This window comes from Colletotrichum scovillei, assembly GCF_011075155.1.
Source record: "Colletotrichum scovillei strain TJNH1 chromosome Unknown Contig00011, whole genome shotgun sequence".
Lineage (NCBI taxonomy): Eukaryota > Fungi > Ascomycota > Sordariomycetes > Glomerellales > Glomerellaceae > Colletotrichum > Colletotrichum scovillei.
The window spans coordinates 968,201-991,163 of record NW_023336269.1 but is presented as its reverse complement, the minus strand read 5'-3'; the positions used below and the strand labels follow the sequence as shown (position 1 = coordinate 991,163).

Genomic DNA, 22,963 nt, shown 5'->3' with positions numbered 1-22,963 from the left:
AAATTTGAGGGCGACGAAAAGTCGAATTGAGTTCGGAGGCCATGCTGCGAAAAATTGGAGTCGACCGCGCCGTTGCATTTCACTCCATTATCAATGATGGCATTGAATGTGGTTCTAGGAATAGTTGGAGAAACAGAAGACGCTGTTGTTGAAGACCTTGATGTTTTGAATTGACGAGACTTGTTTGAAGTTGCATCAAGTCCATTGCGGCTGATTTCGCGCAAGTCTGGACTTGATGATGCGGACCCGACGTTCTTTATTGTGTCCATGTTGCTAAGTTGATTCGTGAGAGATGAAGGTGGCACCTCTCAAATCATTGGGAATGAAAATGATAGGTTTCGGGCCTTGAAGATGCGACCATTGGAGGGGCCTGAAGAGCTGGGGCACTGTCTTATGTCTTTTCATAATATCGAGCAGCCCATCAGGTGGACTGGGTCTCGGGGGAGACGCCTTGTCTTGGAAATTACTTGACAGGATCTTCTAAACCTGTCAGCTGAACCACCCTTCCCAGAGCCTTGCTGACCCGGTGAGATGGTGGCCCTGTGAGGTTGAAGTGGAAAAAGTAAAACAGGTCACTCCTTGGTCTAGCCTGATTTGTCTGCGCGGCAGTGAGCTGGATGGTGTACCCCGGTTTCCACCAACCATTCACCACAATATTACCCACGGCGCCTGTTATCTGTTTCAACCTCCCAAGGCAGATCGGGTCTGAGAAAGGACCGATTTTGCATTTTGGCCCTACACTTCACCAGACACCTCCGTAAGTCCAGTCACAGAACTGCGGAACATGACGGAGCTGGTCTAGCACCAGTCCTCAAGGATGACATACTCCGACACCCCTATATCAAGCACTCAAGTCCCTGCCTTCTCGCTGAAAGCTGCTGGAAATTTCTGGCTACTTTCCGGACTTTCTTAGTTCTCATTCAGTTACGATCTGAGAACATCTCCCATCATTTTCAGTTTAAACACTTGCCATGTGCGATATCTCAGCACCGATGGTAGTGTTGAATGCCCATGATGATTTCGACAATGAAGAGCCCCCATCCCAGGATATCTCTGCTAGAGGCATCAACCCCGCTAAACTGACCTCTTTACTGAGGGACAAGTTTGGAAGTGGCTCATACAATGTGCATGTAAGAGTGAACCTACCAGGCATAAGAGACTTTTCCCATAGCCAGCAACGGCTCACTAATAGGCCTTCCTATACTTAGATGATGCACAATGTATACACAATTCGAGCCCCTAGACGCCTGTCAGTGGTGAGTAATCTTGTAATTTCGTAAGCGTGCGCTCTTTGAATAAGTTGCTGATCTGAGGTTTTCAGACAGAAATAGCCCAATGTGCCTGAATGCTGGTTATAGCAAAGACCATGCCGCTCACTGGAACCCTTGTACACGTTGCGCCATTCAACCACGATTGCTTTCTTTCCGAACACGTCATCTGCAAACAATTTCGAGGAGGACTATGATCACAAGGTTTCTCGGTCTCATATTAGATTCAATATCAGAATACATATTCGCATTTACTTCTTAGGACATGGCACGTGATTGGGATTGGGAAAGGGCAGGCTGGGTAACTGAAGCCCCTTCGTTTCTGAAACCTATCTTACTTCAACAGCAGGATAGAAACGAGCCTGTCGTGGCAGGAAACGGTCTCTGTATTCGTAGACTTTCCGTTTCCGCTGACAAAGGCCGTGATTGCCTCGCCAACACTGCAGTCACGAGTTATGGTCGGTGAACTTTCTCAGCCGGGAGATAGGCTGTTGTACTGGTGGTATTTCTTTTCGCTCATTTGCCATAGTGTTTTAGTACATGTAGGAACTATATGATGGATACATATACACCATGGGCCATACCTATCTCTATTACGGCGCCAAAGCTGTTGCAGTGACTTGGACATTTCGCAGATTGTCAGGGTTTGGGATTTTAAACAAAAATACTCGCCATCATTAATCTGGTGGTGACTATGCTTTCGCTTGAACAATCGTCTCGTGAAAGTATCACGTAGATACTTAGCATCATCTAGTGCAATCTTGAATTATTAACTGCGTATCCAAAGCTTTTGATTTGCTTAACGTCGTGTGATTCTTTGATAGTGAGAGTGTAATGGATCCTTAACTGACAATACCAAACCGGGCTTACACCAAGACTACCTTAATAGAATGAGATGGGGGCAGGAGAAGGCCGAGTTAGTACCTTGAAATGACTACTTGGGTTGAGACCACCTCTAGTTAGAGTACTCGGGATCTCATCCCATCTACTGCATATTTTGTACCCTCATCTACTTCATGAAATAATTCCGAAAGAAAGCAGCAAACTGACCGGGTGGTTACGTAGGTCATGGTCACCAATCAGCACATCCACAGCCTATTGAACGATAGGCTACGAGTATCCGTGTTCGACTTTCAGCATGAGCACCAAGAGATGAAATCCCATCCAGTGGCCAAGCTCCTTTTCCCCCTTTCATATGTCTATCAGACCTTGATCCATAGGTAGATACTTATCTTGACCTACTTACCTTAACTAAATGTCACACGGCATGAAGATAGCAAAGGTGGAGCATGGGGTAAAGTGGAGTCGGCGCTATTTTAATCGCAGATAAGGCCGCCGAATACCTTTCCGATCATCTTCGACTCTCCGGTCGGTCCCCGAGTTGCGGTAGGTTTCCCACTCCTTCTTGATACGCATACACGACATGCTAGGAACTTCTACGTATATCATGCTGTTCAATAGAGCCTCACTCAAACTTCCCAAATTTGACTAAATCTGTCATGTCCGTCCGAGAAGATTTGAGTGGCATCGAGCCTGAAGGCCCACCCGCTGCTGACTCTGCCGGCGGCCGGGTCTGGCAAGCTTGTCTTGCCTGCCGGCGCAAAAAGGTCTGTCTTTTGATGCTGCAACATTACTACGACTACGTAAGCATACATTTGGAAAGACTCGAAAGCTGACGAGGTAATGAAGATCAAATGCGACGGTAAACAACCTTGTCACAACTGTAGCTCTCGTGACCAGTCATGCGAGTTTCCTGGAACGAAGGACAATGCTTCTGCCAGTCGTTAGTAAGTTAGGCCTACTTTTGTCACTCGAACCTTTCTACATAAATCAAGGTCTTACTTTGGAGCAGCTATGTGACATCGTTCGAAGCACGATGCCAACAGATGGATACACTGTGTCAACGGCTGGAAGTGCTCACTGGGCAGCTATCACAGTCTATCGGCGCCCTCAGCCAACAATCACCTGCGCTAGCGAACCACAACCAGCCTTCTGACAGTGTCTCAGCAGCTGAAATCATCAAGTCTTTGCCAGAACTTGCTGCATTGTTATCTCAAGCAACCGCATCTCCTCGACAGGAATCAAGAGCGATTGCAAATCCAAATTCGTACGCAAGCGTTGCTGAATTGGATGTCAACACAGGAGTAATAGACGCTGAATCCGACACGTCTTCATCCAACAACAAGGATGATAATGATGATTTTACTCCAGGAGTCTGTACCTTCAGTTTGACAAAATCGGCCGCCGAGAATCTCGGCCAAGCAGGCGCCTTAGTACGAGATTCCTACGGCCGCCCACGGTATGTTACACTTGGAAAATCTGATCTCCAATACAAAGGGTTTAACCATCCATGAATATAGCTTTGTGGGTGGTGCAGCGAATAACCTTATCGTTGAGGCCGCGAAAAGTCTTCTGCCGAATTTGGCGACAACTACGCCCTCTTCTACAGGAGCCAGTCACGAGTCGCCAAACTTACCAGACCTCGAGATACCTTCATTTGTTCGTGGAAAAATATGGCCTCCTCTTCCGTACATACCTGCACCGGAAAGCCTGTCTCGCCCGCCACAATATGTCTCTGACCTGCTTGTGAGCCTATACTTCGACAAGCTCCACTACATATTCCCTATTCTCATCAAGCCTCACTTTATGAATCGTTATCAGAAGCTTCTGAGAGCCGGGACAGACTCTTCTTCACCTAAGAGAGGAAGGTTTCTTATGGTTTTCTTCGCCGTGTGCGCTTGTGCGTCGGGGCTATTACCGACCAACTTGGAAAGCGGGCTACCCGGTATCGACTTTTACCAAAAGGCCCTGCTCATCTTGTCTGCATCAACTGGAGAGTCCTCCATAGAAAAAGTTCAGTGTCTTGGACTCTTGTCTATGTGCTCGGCAGGGTGGAATACTCTATCTCAAAGTTGGAATTTAGCTGGACAAGCCGTGAGGGCGGCAATCGACATGGGGCTACACATAAATGGTCACTCCGTAAGACTTCCTTTCCGTTTGTTTGTCGGTAGCCTGCTGATGGGAAAGAACGCTGTCGCAAATCAGCAGTCATCTCTCCATATTGAATCTAGGGATTTATCTCTTCAGGAGCAGTCTCGCAGAGTGTGGTGGTGTGTATACACGCTGGACAGGTACCATAGCTCCAGTTTTATTACACCCTAGTAACGCATGGTCCTTGGCTCACAACCCGTGACTCTTTCCAGAACAACATCGATTTGCCTTGGACGTCCTCTCGCGGTAAAGGATGAAGACTGCTACTGTGAGCTGCCATTGGACGTATGCGATGAGGATGTAATGTCCGGGATCAAGAGCGGACACGCTGTCGGAGAAGAAGCCACAACGAGCCCCATGAGCGGCTTCTTAGCGTTTGCTAAGCTCTGCCAGCTTGCAGGCAAGATCCAAGACTTTAGCTCTCCCCTGAAACTACAGAAGGTGGCCTCTGCAGATGCAGAAAAAACTCATAGGTTCTTGGCTCGCGTTGATGCTCATGATCAGGCTCTTCGAAAGTGGCTCGAGAGTTTGCCCGGGGAAATCCAATTCTCAGCAAACAGAAAGAACAAGAGCCATGGTGATATATCCATGGTTCATTGTGTGATTACGTTTTTCTTACACGCAGGATCTCTCATCAGCTTATACCGGTAGGTGAAACAATTTCCTGATATGTGATCATAGAACGACATTGCTGATAGACTGCAGATACTTCTTGAACTATCCCAAAGACTCCGCAGAACGAGACGAAGTGGACGTCTCGGGAGCCATCGATCAATGCATTAATGCTGCACGAGGCTGTATCTACGTCGCTGATATGGTTCGAGACTTGGTGCCAGCTTCACACCATCTGGCTATCTGCATCCACTACCTGACGCTGTCGGGTATCATCCTGTAAGTTGAAGCCTACTTATGATAGCAATTTCTATCATATTGGCCGCAAATGCTCACAAGGCTTCAACTTCAGTCTCCGAGTGCCTATCGATCGCAGCAGTTCAGCTCTTTTGGAAGATGCTGAAAAGTGTGCCCGATCGCTCAAAGACCTAGAGCCTCGGTGGTCTGGAGCCAAAAGAAGCAGAGAAATCATTGAGCAATTGCTTGTTCGACGTCGCAGCGAGATTGCTGGAGAATTGCCCACCTGTCGTGGTAATGAAGGCCGACATTCACCCGAGAACGCCCGCAGGGCCAACAAAAGACCCTTTGCTGATGTTGAGGTCGCATCATCCTCTCTGGTTGACGTTGCTAGCGGAATCTGGAATCCCAGCACCACCAGCTCGATGCCAGAGACAACGCAATATGATGGCTGTATGGATCCTATGCTTTTTGCTTCGTGGACAGGATAAATCCATGATAGCTCGCATAGTTATGACTTGAAAGGAATGACCGAAGTAAGCTATGTCACAAGATTGAGCGATCTCGAGCGTGGAGGTTTGGCAGGGAGAGCAGTTCGCTAAGAAGAAGTAGAAGTAAGCACGAAATCACGAATGTAAGCAATAGTGGGCCGTGCAGCACAGCGCGGCTTCACATGTATTCAGAAGGGCGCTGATTGGTGATATTACAAAGCCATTTCATCCTTCATCATCATCTTCAATATCGTCATTACAAATATCAACTTGCCTTCTTTCAACACTTGGTCCCACACGTACATGCGATCTGTGATTTTCGAATCTTTATCACACCCGCGAGTTGTTGAGATCATACAGAACACCTAGGCGTCTTACATCAATTCTCCAGCAATGGCCTCAACCCTCCCCCCAAACGGCCGCCTCGTCAATATTGGCACACACTCTCTAGCCATCTACGCCCACGGCCCAGAGCCTAATAGCCCGGCCGATCCCGTTGTACTCTTTGTATCCGGTGTAGCCAGCGATGCCCTCAACTGGCAAGCCGTAGTGCGACTTCTCGGCCCCTCTCAGTTGCGGAGCTACACGTATGACCGCTCTGGCAACCGCCACTCGGACCCCTCACCCAATCCGCCAACAGCTGAGAACATCGCCCGAGAACTCGCCCTCCTGATCGAGCATGCGCCCATCCCCAACCCGCTCGTTCTCGTGGGACACTCCTGGGCTGGTGTGCTCACGCACGAGTACTTCGCCCTCAAGGGCGCCAGTCAGGTCGCTGGTCTGGTCCTTGTGGATGCGAACCATGAGACGGCGCCGCTCGTGCTAGATGTCAACGACCCTATTCTCTGGACAAAGATTGCCGCAGGAGTCAAGACATACGACGGCTGGGGGTTGACGACGTCGCATAAGCTCACGAAGGAAGAATGGGACGCTTTCATCGCGGAAGAGGCTACAGAGAAGCACAAACTGATTGCGCAGCGGGAGGATTCCGAGGGTTACTCGCAAAGTTTCGAAACGCTGAGGAGTAAGGGCTTGGCAAAGAGGCAACCACTTCTCGGGGACAAGCCAGTGTATGTGATTGTGGGCACGCGTAGCAGAGACTGGAGCGGGCTTTACGCTGCGGGTGTCGCGAAGGGGAATGGGACGGAGGAGGAGAGGAAGCATGTGAGAGATATGATTGAGGGCGTTGATGCGAAAACTGAGAAGCTCATGAGGGAGTTTCTGCAGCTCTCTAGAAAGAGTGATATTGTGTTTGCGAAGGAGAGTGGGCATTTCGTGCAAATGACACAGCCAGAGATTGTTGTTGACGGAGTGAGGTGGGTGCTGAATAACCAACCGGCCACTGTGTAGAGAGAGTGACTCTAGTTATGAATGAATTGACTACCTTAAGTCCTCAACTGTAGCCAATATTGCTCTGGGTTGAGGGTAACTTGTTCTCTGAATCGTCGTTTCCCTGCTTTCTATCCATCTTTTGTTGCATCTCGCTTCTTTGCTTCCCCATAGCCGCTACCAAGTCCTTCAACTTGGCCATTTCCCCTGACATCCAAGCTGTGATGGCAACGATATCGGCTCCGCAGTTTACAAAGTGAAACCCTCGCTCGTACTTCAATGCCGCAGCATCAGCACTAAGTGCAAAATGACCGACATATTTCCCAGCATCAAGCCCTGCTTTGAGCACGCGTGCTGACGCCTCCTGGACTTCTGATATTGAGGCATGGTCAAATGCCACATAACCCATGGATGAAGCAAGATCGTTGGGTCCGACGAATAACATGTCGATGCCGTCAACAGCCGCGATTTCTTCAACGTTCTCTACGGCCTTTCGGTTCTCTATCTGTACGCAAACCATAACGTTGTCGTTGGCGGTAAGAAGATACTCTCGGCCGGTTTGGTTAAAAGCTGCGGGGGCAAACATAGCTCCCGCGCCCCGAAGACCTTGTGGCCAGCGCGAGGAGGGATACTTGCATGCGCGAACGATGGCTTCAGCTTGCTCCTGAATGATATGACATTAGTTCAAGACGGGCTTTTGGCGCAAAACGACAGAGACTTGCCTTGGTCTCGCACATTGGAACCATGATGGCATGCGCTCCACAGTCCAAAGCTCTCTTCATCATCCAATGTTCTGAAGCTGGTATCCGCACAATGGGAGACGCCCCCGAGGATGAGATCGCACCGACTTGGAGATACATCTGGCTGTCATCGATGTTTCCGTGCTCCGTGTCGATCAGAACCCACTAGATTGTACCCTTCAATCAGTATGACTGGTGGATGTTAGAACCATTCACTCACATCCTCACCCAGTGGCGCGACTGTCCTCGCAAGAGAATAGCCCGGAAACTCCAGCCATTGGCCGATACTGGGCCCTTTGCCTCCTTTCGCGCGCTCTAAAGATTCGCGTAGTTTTGTCTTCCCTGATACATCCATGACGGACGACTGGATTTGTTTGGTAGCCGTGGTGCGATGTCTCCTCATGTGGTTCTCGGAGCCTGTGTTGCGAGACTTTTTGCGACTCGACTGCTTTGCGACGGTAAGTAGGTAATATCGTACTTGATAGAAAAGATAGTTCACCAACCCTGATCGACTACATACACGTGAGTAGGCTCTTGATCAAGTTGTCTACGATCGTCGTTCGCGAGATCGATCATATCACTGATCCCATGTAAGCTCGGCCGGATCCCGGGCCGTAATTTGCTCACAATCAGATGAGCTTTGCCAAGCAGATAACTAGTTCTGTACAATGCTGCCACCCTTATCGATGAATGGCTGTTGTGACCAGGAATGTGGCCTTGGTCGTTATCTCCGGTATCGCGGCCACCGCACTAAGGCACCTTAGTTGGAGTCGCCCGGAAGAGATCCGGCCGGAATACCTTGAGGTAGAACCAGGAGCCCAAAGGACCAGTAGTCGATTTGATAACAGTAGAACCAGGGCCAATTAATCGGTCCTGAAGACAGTCATAGATATAAACAATGACTTTCTCTTCGTACTTGGGTGGACCCTTGAGTTGATCTCGAATTGGAAATCCGACCAGGGTTGTTGACGAAACTTCACATCCGGATATTGTTAGCCGCCGCACTTCGACCAACTTCCGTATTCAAGATGGCTTCCACAGCCGATACTAAAAAGTTTCCCGAAGTCGACGAGACCAGCAAGCCAGACGACATTCTTGAGGGCACTATCGAAGATGCGACCGAATATTCCGACCGTTACTTCCGAAAACTTCGGTTCAAGATCGACTTATGGCTCCTCCCATTGATGTGGGTGTGCTATGGCACGCAGCAAGCCGACAAGACGTCTCTCAGTGTTCAAGCCGTCTTCGGTCTGCGAGAAGATACCGGTCTCGTGGGCGAACAGTTCAACTGGCTCAGCACGATATTCTACCTCTCCTATCTCGTCTGCGAGTTCCCAGGAAACTGGTTGATACAGAAGAGTCATACCGGCAAGTTCCTGTCGGTTGTGATGGTATTGTGGGGTGTCGTTGTTCTGTGCATCGCCTTTGCTAAGAACTTTGCGCACCTCATGATTCTTCGAACGCTACAGGGTGCTCTTGAGTGCACGATCTCTCCGACATTCATGCTCATTACCGGAGCCTGGTACACTTCCCAAGAGCACACCCTGAGGTCTCTGATTTGGGGAACATCCAATGCCGGAATGAATATCATTACCGGGCTTTGCATGTATGGAATCGGACTGCACGCTCAGAAAGACCCGGGTGGTTTGGCTGCAGTAAGTTAAGCCCAGATCTTGCTCACGATCGATCCTTGGCTAACAACCATTCTTAGTGGAAAGGAATTTCCTTATTCCTCGGCGGCCTGACCATCGCGTGTGGAATTCTCGTCTGGTTTATCCTCGGTACACCCCGCGAAGTCCGATGGCTCAACGAAGAAGAGAAGAAAGCCGCGATGGCCCGCGTCATTGTCAACCAGACAGGTTCTGATCGTCAGAAGAGATCCGAGTTCAAGTGGGACCAAGTGTGGTCGACATTCAGGGGTAAGAATTGCCCGCAGATACCTACAACGACGAGCAAAAACTGACACTTGAGTTTGCAGATCCTCAAACGTACTTCTTCTTCTTCGTAACCATCATCAATGCCTTACCGAACGGAGCGAACACGACCTTTTCGAAACTGATCTGGAAGTCATTTGGGTTCACCCCGCTAGAGACGTTGCTGAAGGGCTCCACTCCTTATTACTGCGTGAGCATTGTCTGGTTTTTGGTAGTTGGATTCGTCACATTGAAGAAGCCGAATCTGAGATGTAAGTGTATAACAACGAGCTCTAAACTTGTATTATCTGACAGTTTGCTTTCTCAGTCTTGATGATGATGTTTTCTCTTGTGCCAGCCTTCAGCGGTATGATGGCTCTGGCCTTCCTTCCGACTGACTCTATGAAATGGACGAGATGGGGGATGTATATCCTGCAAGTCTTTGGATCACTGCCAGGTCTGAGTAAGTATCCTGCTGTTTCTCAATCGTGTTCTTTGTCAATGTTACGTATTAACGCAACTCAGTGATCTGGACTTTCCTCCCCTCTAACGTTGCAGGGAGGACGAAGAAAACTGTCACATCTACAGTCCTGTTCGTGGCCTATTGTGTTGGTAACGCAGTGGGTGCCCAAATGTTCGTGGCGTCCGACGCTCCGAAGTACATTCGCGGTCTTACTGCTTGTGCTGTTCTCTACTGCGTTGAATTCTGCAGCATGGCTACCTGGCGTTTCTATTGTAAGTATCTGTCCGATGCTAATGTCAATCGGTCTTAAATTGAGAGCTAACCTTTACTTTAAGACATCTGGGAGAACAAGAGGCGGGATAAGCTGGTTCGCGAGCAAGGGATTTCCAAGGAGGAGAGTGAGCGTCTTGGAAAATTGAACGCCGAGGCAGATATGACGGACCGAGAGAACATTCACTTTAGATATAAGTATTAGCCGGTTTTGGACATATAGCCCGTCTCATGTCGCGAGATTAATGGGGTAGTTTGAGTAAATGATCGATTTAATATAGAATGTTATGGTTCAGACGGGGTCGAACCAGTTGTACGGTCAATACAAGATTTAGTCTCCTCGCTTTCTTCTCCCTGCAAGTTCACGCGAACCTTCCTCGCAGTGTCTTCCATCTCGCCCATGGTGGTGGTGCAACTCAAAACACCACCAACGTCACGCCCATGCCTTATGGCGGCCAAGGAGCTGCTCTTCCATAAAGGTACATTGCCTCGACTGTTGGAGTTGCCAAGCGTCGTGAACAGGAATGCGATGGCCGAGATGAGCATCACGCCGTGAAGAGCGATCCACGGCCACTCGATGTGATACAGCACTGTGGACTTGCCCACGTTGCCGTAGTAACTCAAAGAACCATCCTGAAAGCGATCCGTATCTTGGCCACTCTTCTGACTTTGATCCGGTGCGTAGTTCCTCCGCATCTCGTTGGTCATGCTTGTCGCTAGAGTGTAAAATATGCTGGTGATATTGTGCCTGGTCCAAGTCCAGAGACCGTTCAACGCCGGCGGCGTAGCCTTCATCGACCACTTTTCCGCTTCAAACGGCCCGAACGACGCGCCATTGAACCCGACTGCATCAGATCCCAGTACCTTCTCGATCTCCTCTCTCTGATCCGTAGTGCCTGAAAGATTGGTGCGGAACAAGTCCTGCATGTGCGCGCTCATCGACTTGACAGAGTCTTGGGAAATTCGGTAATAGCCCTCGTTACTGATGTTGGGAAATTCGAGCCTCAAGTCAGTGTTGTAAACAGCAGACCAATATTTGTCAAACTCCAGCGTGCCGTTCGCTTCTTTTGAGATAACATTTTCCGGTTGGCCATCCTCGTACTCTGAGGAGCGTTTCCACGAATCCGGATCTCGTCTCGAATCAAGGGCTTCCGTGACGTTCTCCTGGACTTGGTTGCCTTCGACCGCTGAGTCAATCCGTTTGACACAGTAGTAGAGCGCGCACTCTGTGGCTTGCATCGGTATGTCTGGCCAAAGTTTAAGTCCTGAGGTAGAGCCCGTGTCCGACTTACCGGGAGTGAAGCCGGACGACTTGTTGAGTGCCTCCATGTCTGGGTGAATGATGCTCATTGACCACAAGAGAGTGTCTACATCCTTCATGGAGTTGGTTTTACTTGGGATTCCGGTTCCGAATGATGTGGTCGTATACTTGTCATTCGAGTAGACGCCCAATGGCTGTTTGTTTTCGCATTCTGCGTAACGCCCGTTGTATGGTGGGCAGCCATCGATGTTGGCAATAAAGTGACCATTTGGAAGGACGAATGCTGTTCCGGGGACTTTGTAGCCAGCTAATGTGGTGTTTGCCAATGCAATAATTGCTTGTCCGAACCCCCCGACCTGCTTGAGCTCTGATGTGAGGTCGTTGCATTTGTGGCAGATCCCTAGGCTCTTAAATTGGTCCCAGGTGCAGTTGCTTGTGGGGCATTGGATCAAGGCCTCTTGTTCCACTTCCCAGCGTGATTTGGATAGCCCATTCAAGATTGCGCCTTGCATGGACAGCGGCGTGTCCGTTGAAACCCAGTAATCGTTTGTGGTCGAGTTTTGCCTCGACGATTGTGTGACTTGCGCTGTGCCCATGGAGTAGGTCTGCGTGCCGGAGTTTAGCGCAAGCGGCCCCTTGTCCGTCTGAGTGCTACGCATATAGACAACGCCTTCTCGAACTTGAATAACCTGCTGGGCGAGGGGATCGAGAGCGACGGCAAGGAGGGTCAGGATAGCACCAAGTTGGACAGCGTAACTGGTGCCAAAGTCGTCAGTGGTTGTCTTATGAGATGTTGAAATATGGTGGAGGGGGTAAACTCACGCGCCTCGCGTCCGGAATATGATCCGCAAGCTTCCAAGAGGGCCGCGGGTGGCAGCGTCGATACGGTCGAAGTCCATCAGCGGCCGGTCTTCGCGAGTGAACAGTATCCATTTCCACTGCGCTAGACATTCTGAGAGGACAAATGCGACAGCAGCCTTCATCGTTACTGATAAGATCGAGACTACCGCGTTGAGTGTCACCCCATTCCATGTGAAGATTGGCTTGCCGTCAAAGCAGGCAAGGAGCACCACCATTGCTGTGAAGGAGATGATGCCGCCGACGAGGGCCCAGTATTCTGGGCCCCAGGCCGACCATCGTAGTGAGTGAAGCATCACAGGTGCAGTTTGCTCCTGCGACTGAAGTTCTGATGACGCGAAGTGAAGATTGAGATTTCAAATCTGCAATGGCAGAACTACATATTGTCTATCGGGAGCAACCCAGGGACGCCAGGCAGCTGGGATTGCCAGTTCTCAGCGGCAAAACCCCTGACTACATGAGGCAACTTCACGTCTAGAGTGAGATCAGTCTCACTTTGGGTGGTGTCGGGTGGATTGAAGTAAGCATTAGGATCCAAATCCATGTCCGTCAGCCCTAATACGACGAGCTAAATTCTTGATTCCACCCCGAAGGCACAGTATTAGCTCACGCGAGGCGCTATTCCTGGCCTAGCAGCGGCGTGGGAAGCAAAATCACTGGCCTCTGGGCTCCAGCCACCGTTTCGCGTCGCTAGCGAACAAACGTGTGACACCTTGCGCCTCAAGTATCCATTCCTCACGAGCTCGCAGCGAACCGTTGGAATGTCTTCAAATTAATGTCACTGGCCGCCTCGGATTCTAGAAGCTTACTTGCCAGCAAAGATATTCCCCAACTTCACCAGTTCGCTCCATCGCTCATCAGGCCGAACTTCAATCGTGGCCTCCGGAGTCAAGACCCTTATCTCCTCAACACTCTTCGTCCCGTACTCATAGCCCTCAGTATCGTTCACGAAGTTGACCAAGATTTGAATCCAGTCTTCCATCAATTGTCTTTCGGTCGGGGTCGGACCGTGGGTAATTGAAAAACTGGGTTGCGTCGAGAAGTCAGCAAAAGCGCGTAGCCAATAGATACTGAGTCCAAATAAGAAAAGAGAGAGAGTCAAAACTCACTTCCAGATGGGCCTGTCCATGGCATGCGCCACCCCGAAGGAAGCGGGAGCCACCTTCTCGTCGATGAAGGACAGCCTGTAGGCGATCTGGTACCGCCACACGTCTCGAATATCGACGCCGTTGTCGACTAGCGCTTTCGCAAGTGCCCTGGATGGTGCGCGCACTTGTCCGTCCGAAACGATTGATCCTGTGGCATGTTGTCAGTGAAAACAAACAAATCGCATTGAATAGAGGCAGCTTACCAAATGTTGTTTGCCAGTCTTGCAACTTGTCTGATTCTGGCAGCTTATACTGTTGAATTGCGCGGTCTGTAACGTCTGGAGCGTAGTAGTTTGAGACCTGTAAGCGCAGAGCTTCCAGCGTGGGCTCAGTGGGTGCATTGTACGATGAGTAAAGAGTCTCCTCGTTGCGAACCTCGCCGATGAGTAACTTGTACCCTCTTCGCTTGAACTCATCTGCGAATTCCTTGCCCTGGAGATACTCAATCATGCCGGAGTGTATGAAGACATCATCGGTGACGGGCCGGAAGGTGTGGTTTTTCAGCTGGGGAATAGCCTCCAAAAGCTCTTCGACACTTTTACCGCGGAGAATCGAGAGCTTCTCCGCTCCAGAAACTGCGGCATCGATCTTGAAATAGTCACAAAGCTCGTCGAACTGGCCCTGAACATCGGCTAAAGATTTTGGTTGCGCTGGAATCGCGTTTGAGTCCATAAAGATGCGGTGATATAGCGGAGAGTCGCTCCCAGTCTTTCGAAAATCATAGAGCATCTGAGCTTCGGCGCTGTATGCCCCAGCACTCCGGCCAGCAAGCGTCACGTTCTCCGGGTCTCCCCCAAAATGAGCAATATTGTCTCTCACCCATTCCGCGGCCAGTCTTTGATCCCAAAGACCAAAGTTACCGCCCGCTTCACCGTTGCTCTCTTGCAGAAGGTCGTTGCCGGCAAGGAACCCAAATACGTTGAGTCGATATCCGATAGCTACGACAATGGCGTTGAGGCCACCCGTAGTAATCAGCTCCGTTGCATCCATACCCGGCTCCTGCGACGGATCACCCATCTGGAACCACCCGCCGTGAATCCAAAGCTGCACCGGCCATTTCTTGTTTTCTTCGCCTTCTTTGGGAACCGGGGTCCAGATGTTGACAAACAAACAGTCTTCCCCATAGGCGTTTCCTCCACCGTCAGGCTTGACTACATGGAAGGCCTTCTGAGGGCATACAGATTTGAACTTGGTTGCGTCATATGCTCCTCCATTTTCGTCGGTGTATGAGTATGATGCGGGTAATGGTCGCGGCTTGCGCCATCGGTGCTCGCCAGTCGGTGGCAGTGCGTAGGGAACGCCAGTGAAGCGCCTGGACTTATCATCGAACTGGAGGCCGCGAATCGTTCCTCGGTCGCCCAATTTGAGCTCGACTGGCGTGTCTTGGTATGAGATGGTGTTACCCATGATGCGATGGTTTTGTTACAACTATGATGTGTGCAACGAGTATTGTCAACCAGCAAACATTCTCATCTGATGACTGACTGATGAATATGCCATCGACACCTCCTGTAACGGTTTCGGCGACAGAACTGGGCTCCGGCGGGGCTCCGAGATCCGTTCCGCTATGGGGCCGATAACGCTTGATTTCCTCCCCGCGGGCAGCCAACTGATAAGACATCCTCTCCAGTTTCGGCCGGATCTCCGTCCGATGAACCGACTCTCGATATGTCAAGTGTAATGATTCCGTAGGCCCAAGGATGTAAATATGCTATGGACATTAGCTTAGATAAGATGCAAACAGCTTCGGCAAGGAGGTCAAGGTTCTCATGCTTCCGACAATGACTGAGTGAACCTTTCATCTACTATTGATATTACTCCTACTTGAGCTTGCATTCGCATCAACTGTCTCGTACTAAGTATATAGCTTACACGAAGACAGACGACAATATGGGAAGCCTTGGCCACAGCTCTACTATGGTGGACCTTTCACATCATATCAATGCCAAGAGCAGAGTCCGTCATCCCTCGCCATTGAAAGACATCATCAAATTCATGGGATATGATGGCATGGTGAGCTTTGCCGGAGGTAAAACGCCAAAGCTCCGAATACTTGGGATGGGATGAAACTAACGGTAATAGGATTACCTCATCCGTCTCTCTTTCCGCTTGACCAAGCCAAGTTCGATTGTTTGTCCCCCGAAGCTCCACTTTCAGTCAACCGGCATTCTCTCGAACAAGACAAAAGAGATGGGCTGAGCCTGAAATTCGGACGTGGTTTGTCTACAGGAGATCTAGGCTTGACCCAGTTTCTGCAATATGGTGTGTATTCCCGCTTTGATAACCTTCAGCCAATACTTTCACCACCGAATGGTCACGTTGACACTTCGCCGTAGGTTCTGGTGCCGGCAATCGGCAGTTAATAGCCCTCGCAAAGGAGCTAACAGAAAGAGTGCACTCGCCCCCTTGCGATTATGAGTGCCTACTACACCCCGGTAACACCAATGCATGGGCAAAGATAGTGGGACTACTCTGCGAGGACGACGACTTTGTCATCGTCGAAGAGTTTACATATCCTTCAGCTCAGGCTCTCTGGATCCCAATGGGCATCAAAGCTGTTCCAGTTGCTGCTGATGCGGCAGGAATCATGGCGAAGAATCTTAGACATCTTTTGTCGAGTTGGGATGAGCAGGAAAGAGGATCGCGAAGACCAAGAGTGTAAGTGTACCTGCAGACCTCAACACTATGAGTCCAATGAATGATTAATGAGTAACAGACTCTATCTTGTTTCTGTCGGATCAAATCCGACAGGAATCACTATCTCAGCACAAAGAAGAAAAGAAATCTACGACATCTGCGTTGAGTTTGGTACGCTCGAGCTGCTCAGGTTCACCTACAGAGAAGTTGCTGATAGATAGTAGACGTTATCATCGTCGAGGATGATCCTTATTACTTCCTCCAATACCCAGGCTACGGATCGCCCATAGAAACAACCTTCACGCCCAAATCCATCCCAGATTTTCTCAATACCCTCGTGCCTACGTTCCTCTCTATGGACACCCAAGGCAGAGTCATTCGTCTCGACTCCTTCTCGAAGACCCTGTTCCCCGGCCTCCGTCTAGGATACTTCGTCGCCAACCCGGTCTTCACCGAACGTCTCCTCCGCGCAACTGAAGTCGAGACACAGGACCCAGCAGGGTTGAGTCAGGCCTTCGTTCTTGGTCTCCTTCAGAAATGGGGTATCGACGGCTATCTCACTTGGCTGCAAAATCTACAGTTTCAGTACCGTACCAGGCGAGACTGGCTTCTGGACGCATTTAGCGCCCACTTTGACCTTCTGCCTGCGGAGGAGTCGCCTATACCTGAAGCGCAGGGTCTTGTAGTGTGTGTCAAGAGCTCCCATGATGGCAAGGTGAAACCTGTCTTCAGCTTCGTTGACCCTGGAGCTGGTATGTTCGTCTGGTGTAAGTTCTACTTTGACGGCATCGACCGCTTCATGGAGATTGAGAAGGCCGGAAAGAGCAAAGATCCAGAGCAGGACTTTGCCAATGAGCTGTGGCAGGCGTGGGCGACGGAACTTGTTCTTCTCACTCCGGGATCGTACTATCATGCCTGGCAGGGGCCTGACAAAATGACTACTGCCGCTCGAGGTGCTGATCCACGTACGGCGCATTTCCGGTTCTCTTTCGCGACGCCGACAGTAAGTCGATTGATTTCAACGCCCTCAGGATATGGGAGATTACTAATTTGACTCATTGCAGAAAGAAGAAATCAGCACCGGGGTCGCGCGTCTCGCAAAGGTGATAGCGAAGTATTGGGAATAGAACGGCGCAGCAGCCAGCATAGGTCTAGTCAAGTGATGCTTGCTATTGCTCAGAAATTTCACGTTTTAGACTTAAGCTAGCTATAATCCACCTTCTACGCGACTTGCAACAAGTGATATAAGTTCACCAGTACATCCTCCCTTTTCTGCATGTAAGTATGGGTATCAAAGCTTTCAAACAGCAATCGAGGGCCCGGGCTTGTTCTTGGACCCGTCGTCTTGGAGATGTACCGATCTTCCTTCGATGGGCCCATCAATCCCCTTGGGTCTTTCAAAAGGCGCCATGCCCTTGCTGATCGCAACATCATCCTCGAATGTGCCGTAGAGATCAAAGTCATCCTGGCATCCAAGTCTCTGTGGCTTGAAGACAAAGGTTAGGAGAGCGTAGAGTGCTCCAGCCTCGAGGAAACCGAAGATGTAGTTGCCAAGGTAATACTTGTAAAGTCCGTCGTTGATCTTAACGTTGGGGTTGACGGCGGCAATCATACCTGGCATGGCGGGGACGAAGCAAACGACCCAAGCGACAAAGGCTCTCCAGTTGAATCCGTAGGTGTACCAGTAAGCCCCTTCCTTGGACCCAGTGTACAACTGGCTGATTTCAATCTTCTGCCGGCGGACAATAAAGTAGTCGGTCATCATGATGCCAGTCAAGGGGCCCATAAAGACTGAGAAACTAGCCGCCACAGACACAAACGTGCTAGCAGTGTTGTAAAATTCCCACGGCTGAACGGCCCAGGATAGAGCGGCGGCAAGAAGCGCGCCACGCTTGATGGTGATCCAGGTAGGGAGCAGGCCAGCGAGATCCATACCAGCAGCATATCCGTTACCAAGGATGTTCTCCGCAATCTGACCAAGAACGAAGCCCAAACTGCAAAAGAAGGCACCGGCGCGGGCCTTGGAGCTGTAGTCGTCCATCATCCACTGCGTGATGACGGTCAGCGGGTTCCACATGGGCTCCTCGAGCTCCCAAATCTCCATGGAGGCCGAGGCAGTAAGGATGGCGAAAATTGGCACGATCATGCCCGGGATGAAGAGCGAGAAGATGATGCCAGGGACCTGGATGCCTTGCTTGCGGGCGAAACGCGTGAAGTCGGACTGGTTGAGGATACCGGCTGAGATGTTGCCGACTGAGGCGATGATGCCGTAGACCCAGGCCCATTCCTTTGTGAGAAGAGAGGGCTGCTTGGCGCCGGACTCGAAGAGAGGACCTGTACCGCCGGTAGTGCAGGCCCAGATAGTGATGCCCATCATCGTGACGAAGACAATGAGGTTGGCTGTGATGACGGGAATCTTAGCTTTCTCAATCCTGATGAGCTACAAGAAGAGAGTTAGTAAGAGGCCTCAGAAGCTCTAGCAAGATTTCCTCACCAGGAATGGAACCGAGATCAAGTGAAAGATGACGAATCCCACAAGGTCTCTGGTGACCATGTGCGCGCTCTCTGGGAGAGTGTTCTCCATCATCAAGAAGTTGTAGCTCCAGCTGCTAAGCATAGCAGACACGCAGAGACCACCCAGCCAGGCTTGAGAGCCGTACCAGACGATGGATAGCATGATTCGGATCAATTGGCCAATGTAGGCACCGTTCATACCCAGAATGATTCTGCAGGATCCAGGTTAGTTTCACGTGCCTTTTAACATAGAAAAAAAATAGTGACAATCTGCAGCGCTTACCTCTGAGACACAGTGAACCCAATGTGCCATTCGGAGCCCATCCATCCGTTTCCGATGACGAGCAGACAAATCAGAGCTCTGGCCAGGATCATCAGACCGATGGTCTGCGGGATGGTGAGACCCAGCGACAGCAGAGAAGCCGCGCCTGTCCATGCCGAAATGCAAAGACTGTAGAAATATGATTAGCACATCTGGACATAAATGCAGTGAATTGAGCTAATGCAGCTTCTACCAGACTTACTTGGAGATGGATCCGAAACCCAGGAATGCCCACATTCCCCACGTTCTTCTGTTGGGAGGCAGAGGAGCGATATCAGGATTGATCCATTTCGTCGTCTCGTATCCGTGCTCATGGTCATCTCGCACCCGGAATCTCTCGAGTAGTCTTTTCGCCATTGTGGCTGATGTAGTCGACGGCGGGTCTTGGGTTGAAAGAGGATCCCCACTCGGTTTCTACACACGATGAGAGTCTGTAATAGATCTTCTGTTCAGACAACAATCGTCAATGTCTGACAAGTTCGTTGAGGAACTCGGACAAGAAGTTGAAGCTCGAGAACCGTCCCGGTAGCTGGTGCAAATTTTCCACCTCTGCTGAATACTTCGGTCTAAAAGAGCAGATGTGGCTCTTATGTCGGTAATAAAAACACCGCACCCCCCACACGGGATAGTCCACCCTCCATCCCAGCGGCTTATCAGATTGATCAAGTGGTGCGAGTCCATCTGCAGCTCGACCTTATCAGATTCATAGACCCCTGAAGACCACCCCAGGGATCTGCGAGAGACTTTTCACACTTTCCACCCGCTGCCACCAAGCGTGACGCCGATTGTCTCCGAGGTCACATTGGACCCCGCACCTGATCCGTCCATTTTTGTTAGGAGACACTGGAAGAGTAGTAGCTTGAGTTTTGAGATGGAAATAAGGCCACTTGAGGAAAAGACGACCGATGGTAGAAACAAGCTGGCCGATCAGATATCCGCTCTTGGCGCTGGCTAAGAAAGGCTTTAGAGAAATATGCGGGAATGCCAAGTGTGCCAACAGCATTGAATGATGATTGGTTCATTCACCGTGCCCAAGGCTTCGAACCTGTGGTTGACGTTCTTGACGTGCTTTATCAAGATAGCCTGTCATGATAGCAAAGATAGCCAAAGCCTGCGCCGCAACGTGGTCGCCAGGTTCAGAGCTTATGAATCCGAGACAACGGGTGAACCGTGAAGGACTAGACCGCGTGGGACCCGATCCACGAACAACTGGATGCGCTTGCAGTGAAGCCTATTTCAACGTCAAACATGTCCCCTTGGGAGACAATTCTGCGAGCTAAGCTAATGCACCCGTTTTGTTTCATAAAATCATGCTTATGAGGTGGAGGGAGAGAAAAAGGGCCGGCTCATGATGAAATGCCGCCCGTCGTGCCGCCGCCGCCACAACCCGAACCCAGGGTGAGTTGTTTAATTACCTCACCCACACGCCGGCCGACCTCCCAGTTGATGGATATCGAATCAGATCGGCAAACACTCCCCCGGAAACTCTTGCGCTAAAATCATCCAATTCCACTCCCTCCCTTGATCCCTCGCCTTCCAAACCCGTTCCTCGACAAACATCCTCGTCCGCTCAACCGTAACCGTCTTGCGGTGCGTGCCAATCGAGTCAAAGACGTCGAGCACGGCAGCCCGGTCGTCCGCGTCCAGCATTTCGCAAGCAGCCATGAAGACGGGCCACAGCAGCATCTTGGACTCGGAGGGCGGTCCGCTCGTGTACAGCATCACGTCGTGGGCCTTGCTCAACGCCTCGCCGTCCGCGTCCGCCGTGGACCCGGGGAGGCAGAAGAGCCGGTGCAGGTAGAGGAGAGCGCCCGCGCGGTAACAGGCAGCCTGGGCGCGGAATTTGCGCGCTGAGCGGAAGGAAAGACTGTCTGAGATTGTGGGCTTCCAGGACTCGAGGCGCAGGCGAAGGGAGTCGGCGCGGAAGGCGAGGTTGGAGTAGCCGGCGTCGAGCCAGCTGTCGACGCATACGGGCGGAGACGATGAACCCCGTTCCTCTGTGCCTGTCGGCGATGTTGCGCTGCCACCACCCAAGAGGGTATTTCCAAAAGCAGGCTGAAGGATCTGGTCGCGGACCTCTTCGGCTAAAGTGCAGAGCTCCTCTAGCAACGGCATGAGGGTAACGGTATACCCAAGAAGACGGTCTGGTTTAGCCGCTTCGTTTTCCAGCCAAACGTAGCTGGGAACTCTAGGACGCCGGAGCTGGATCAAGGAGACAACAAGGTCTTGTCTCGCCAGTGCTCTGAGGTAGTATCTCGCGACGGAAGATACGTCGCCCCCCGTAGAGACGTGGTGACTGATAAGTGAGGCCACGTTTGATAGGACTGTGGGTATGGTTGCATGGTGTCCAGGTTGTGCCAAAGTGACGAGCTAGACCCTGTGAGCAATGCGAATCGGGTCACTGGGGTGTAGTGGCCCATCCATCGATCTAATGCAAGGTCCACGGGTTTATGGTCCAGTCCCGAGCAGTAGTGATGAAGACCGACCCGCGCAGGAGGAAGAGGGAAAAAGAGAATATGGACTCACTTCCATTGCACACAGTCCGAGAAGCAGGAAGAGCGCCTCTTCGAAGTAGTGAGTCGAGGGCTTCATATTCCTCAGGTTAGCGAGGATCTTTGCCCTCCGATTCAGTACCGGCAGCAGCGCCGCAGAAGAGCTGCCGACATCATATGAGTAGCCAATAGCCGAAATCGTGTCAGCAATCACCACCGGATCCTGCTGCAGCATCATCACGATGTTGGCGTTCATCTCGCACACGAACTCGTGACCTATCAGCAGCTCGAAGGGGTGTCTGTTGAAGTAGACTTCTAGATACGGCTGGTCTGCGACAGGCACCGATCCTGGAGGAAGCAGAGAGAAAGTGCGTGTATCTAGAGCCAGTGTCTGCCGATTTGAAGTCGGTGGTGCTCTTTGCGCCGCCGGCGTCGTTGGGCTGCTGCTTGTAGACCCGGCGGAGACGGCTACGGAGAGGAGGTCCGGAGATTTTGATGCAAATCCCGGCACTGATTCCTTTGCTGCTCCGGCGGCAGTATTACTGGCACCAGCACCGGCAGCCAGCAGCGACGAGGGTGAGTGCCTGGCATGCTGTGCAGCGCCGGGCTGCGTCTTGTATCCCTGGCACACGAGCCTACGTCGAGCGCAAGTTCCGCATGAGGGGCGAATCTCATCGCACTTGACTTTTGCCTTGCGGCAGTCGATGCAGCCGTTGCGCGAGCGTCGCGTAGGAGGGACCAAGGGCGGCATCTGAACTGGATCGGATCGTCGCGGCTAACTCAACTCCAGTGTGCAGAGAGTAACCAGGGTAGCAGCTGCAGTAACAAAAAGCAAGGCCGTGTGAGAAAGATACAGATAAGAGAGATGAGGACTGAGGAGAGACTGTGAGATAGAGAGGGTCCTGGATTGTGCCTTACATCCGTTGACGGGCGTCTTGCTGTCGCTCGGATTCGGGATAGAGTTGTGGCTGGCGAGAACCAACGTTCGTTATTACGTTTCCGCCCGCCCCTCCTTCAAGCGAGCGAGCGATTTTCTGCAGTTCTGCAGCAATTTTTTCGCCAAATTTGGGGGGCCCTAGTAGGCTGCTGGCTGCTCAAAAGAGAAGACAAGGGTGTAGTTGTAACATGAATGGATGGGCGGCAGAATGCTGCGTGAGTGTGGTGAGCAATAAGTTTTTATCTTATCAGATCATCTCCATCTAGACGATCCAGCCCAACCCCCGCGAGCTGCAGGGATTTCCCGATATTAGTGAGGGGTGAGGAGAGCCACTTGCGGCGGTACATCGGAGCTTGCGATCAACTTTGATCGGGTGTACTGTGTGCATGGAGTAGTAACTGTGGTTCGTCTGGTGTTTTCATGCAATTTTTCAGAGGAGTCCGCCGGAAGATCGATCCATCACGGCCTCGGCATATGTAC

General features: G+C 51.1%; 9 protein-coding genes across 9 annotated transcripts; 4 read left to right on the top strand and 5 right to left on the bottom strand.

The window, feature by feature from the left end:
• Positions 1–3,154: 3,154 nt before the first annotated feature.
• HER10_EVM0010108 (uncharacterized protein) lies at positions 3,155–5,658 on the top strand (the record flags this gene model as incomplete). The annotated part of the gene is made up of 5 exons (XM_035479578.1): positions 3,155–3,567; positions 3,629–4,399; positions 4,472–4,906; positions 4,965–5,150; positions 5,224–5,658. The coding sequence occupies 5 exons, from the start codon at positions 3,155–3,157 to the stop codon at positions 5,597–5,599; spliced, it is 2,181 nt and encodes a 726-aa protein (XP_035327210.1). The 3' UTR covers positions 5,600–5,658.
• A 334-nt stretch (positions 5,659–5,992) lies between these two features.
• Positions 5,993–6,949, top strand: HER10_EVM0011521 (uncharacterized protein; the record flags this gene model as incomplete). The annotated part of the gene is made up of 2 exons (XM_035480951.1): positions 5,993–6,115; positions 6,245–6,949. The coding sequence occupies 2 exons, from the start codon at positions 5,993–5,995 to the stop codon at positions 6,947–6,949; spliced, it is 828 nt and encodes a 275-aa protein (XP_035327315.1).
• Positions 6,950–6,992: 43 nt separating this feature from the next.
• HER10_EVM0005067 (HpcH/HpaI aldolase/citrate lyase family protein) lies at positions 6,993–8,166 on the bottom strand (the record flags this gene model as incomplete). The annotated part of the gene is made up of 2 exons (XM_035474692.1): positions 7,672–8,166; positions 6,993–7,592 (listed from the first exon to the last, which is right to left on the bottom strand). Exons 1-2 carry the CDS (start codon positions 7,786–7,788, stop codon positions 6,993–6,995), a joined length of 717 nt encoding a protein of 238 aa, XP_035326833.1. The 5' UTR covers positions 7,789–8,166.
• A 530-nt stretch (positions 8,167–8,696) lies between these two features.
• Positions 8,697–10,519, top strand: HER10_EVM0008967 (major facilitator superfamily transporter; the record flags this gene model as incomplete). The annotated part of the gene is made up of 6 exons (XM_035478472.1): positions 8,697–9,323; positions 9,380–9,587; positions 9,647–9,853; positions 9,910–10,044; positions 10,107–10,316; positions 10,380–10,519. 6 exons carry the CDS (start codon positions 8,697–8,699, stop codon positions 10,517–10,519), a joined length of 1,527 nt encoding a protein of 508 aa, XP_035327110.1.
• An 80-nt stretch (positions 10,520–10,599) lies between these two features.
• HER10_EVM0007887 (uncharacterized protein) lies at positions 10,600–12,759 on the bottom strand (the record flags this gene model as incomplete). The annotated part of the gene is made up of 2 exons (XM_035477427.1): positions 12,398–12,759; positions 10,600–12,331 (listed from the first exon to the last, which is right to left on the bottom strand). Exons 1-2 carry the CDS (start codon positions 12,727–12,729, stop codon positions 10,600–10,602), a joined length of 2,064 nt encoding a protein of 687 aa, XP_035327018.1. The 5' UTR covers positions 12,730–12,759.
• Positions 12,760–13,238: 479 nt separating this feature from the next.
• HER10_EVM0000540 (uncharacterized protein) lies at positions 13,239–14,988 on the bottom strand (the record flags this gene model as incomplete). The annotated part of the gene is made up of 3 exons (XM_035470316.1): positions 13,239–13,458; positions 13,543–13,729; positions 13,785–14,988. The coding sequence occupies 3 exons, from the start codon at positions 14,986–14,988 to the stop codon at positions 13,239–13,241; spliced, it is 1,611 nt and encodes a 536-aa protein (XP_035326464.1).
• A 483-nt stretch (positions 14,989–15,471) lies between these two features.
• Positions 15,472–17,345, top strand: HER10_EVM0000088 (uncharacterized protein; the record flags this gene model as incomplete). The annotated part of the gene is made up of 6 exons (XM_035469883.1): positions 15,472–15,610; positions 15,664–15,843; positions 15,918–16,239; positions 16,298–16,389; positions 16,443–17,221; positions 17,283–17,345. The coding sequence occupies 6 exons, from the start codon at positions 15,472–15,474 to the stop codon at positions 17,343–17,345; spliced, it is 1,575 nt and encodes a 524-aa protein (XP_035326411.1).
• A 173-nt stretch (positions 17,346–17,518) lies between these two features.
• Positions 17,519–19,593, bottom strand: HER10_EVM0004246 (NCS1 nucleoside transporter; the record flags this gene model as incomplete). Its single annotated transcript, XM_035473898.1, has 4 exons — positions 19,257–19,593; positions 19,016–19,183; positions 18,713–18,944; positions 17,519–18,658 (listed from the first exon to the last, which is right to left on the bottom strand). Exons 1-4 carry the CDS (start codon positions 19,409–19,411, stop codon positions 17,519–17,521), a joined length of 1,695 nt encoding a protein of 564 aa, XP_035326764.1. The 5' UTR covers positions 19,412–19,593.
• A 919-nt stretch (positions 19,594–20,512) lies between these two features.
• HER10_EVM0009069 (uncharacterized protein) lies at positions 20,513–22,297 on the bottom strand (the record flags this gene model as incomplete). The annotated part of the gene is made up of 3 exons (XM_035478568.1): positions 20,513–21,424; positions 21,581–21,845; positions 22,002–22,297. The coding sequence occupies 3 exons, from the start codon at positions 22,295–22,297 to the stop codon at positions 20,513–20,515; spliced, it is 1,473 nt and encodes a 490-aa protein (XP_035327116.1).
• Positions 22,298–22,963: the final 666 nt, after the last annotated feature.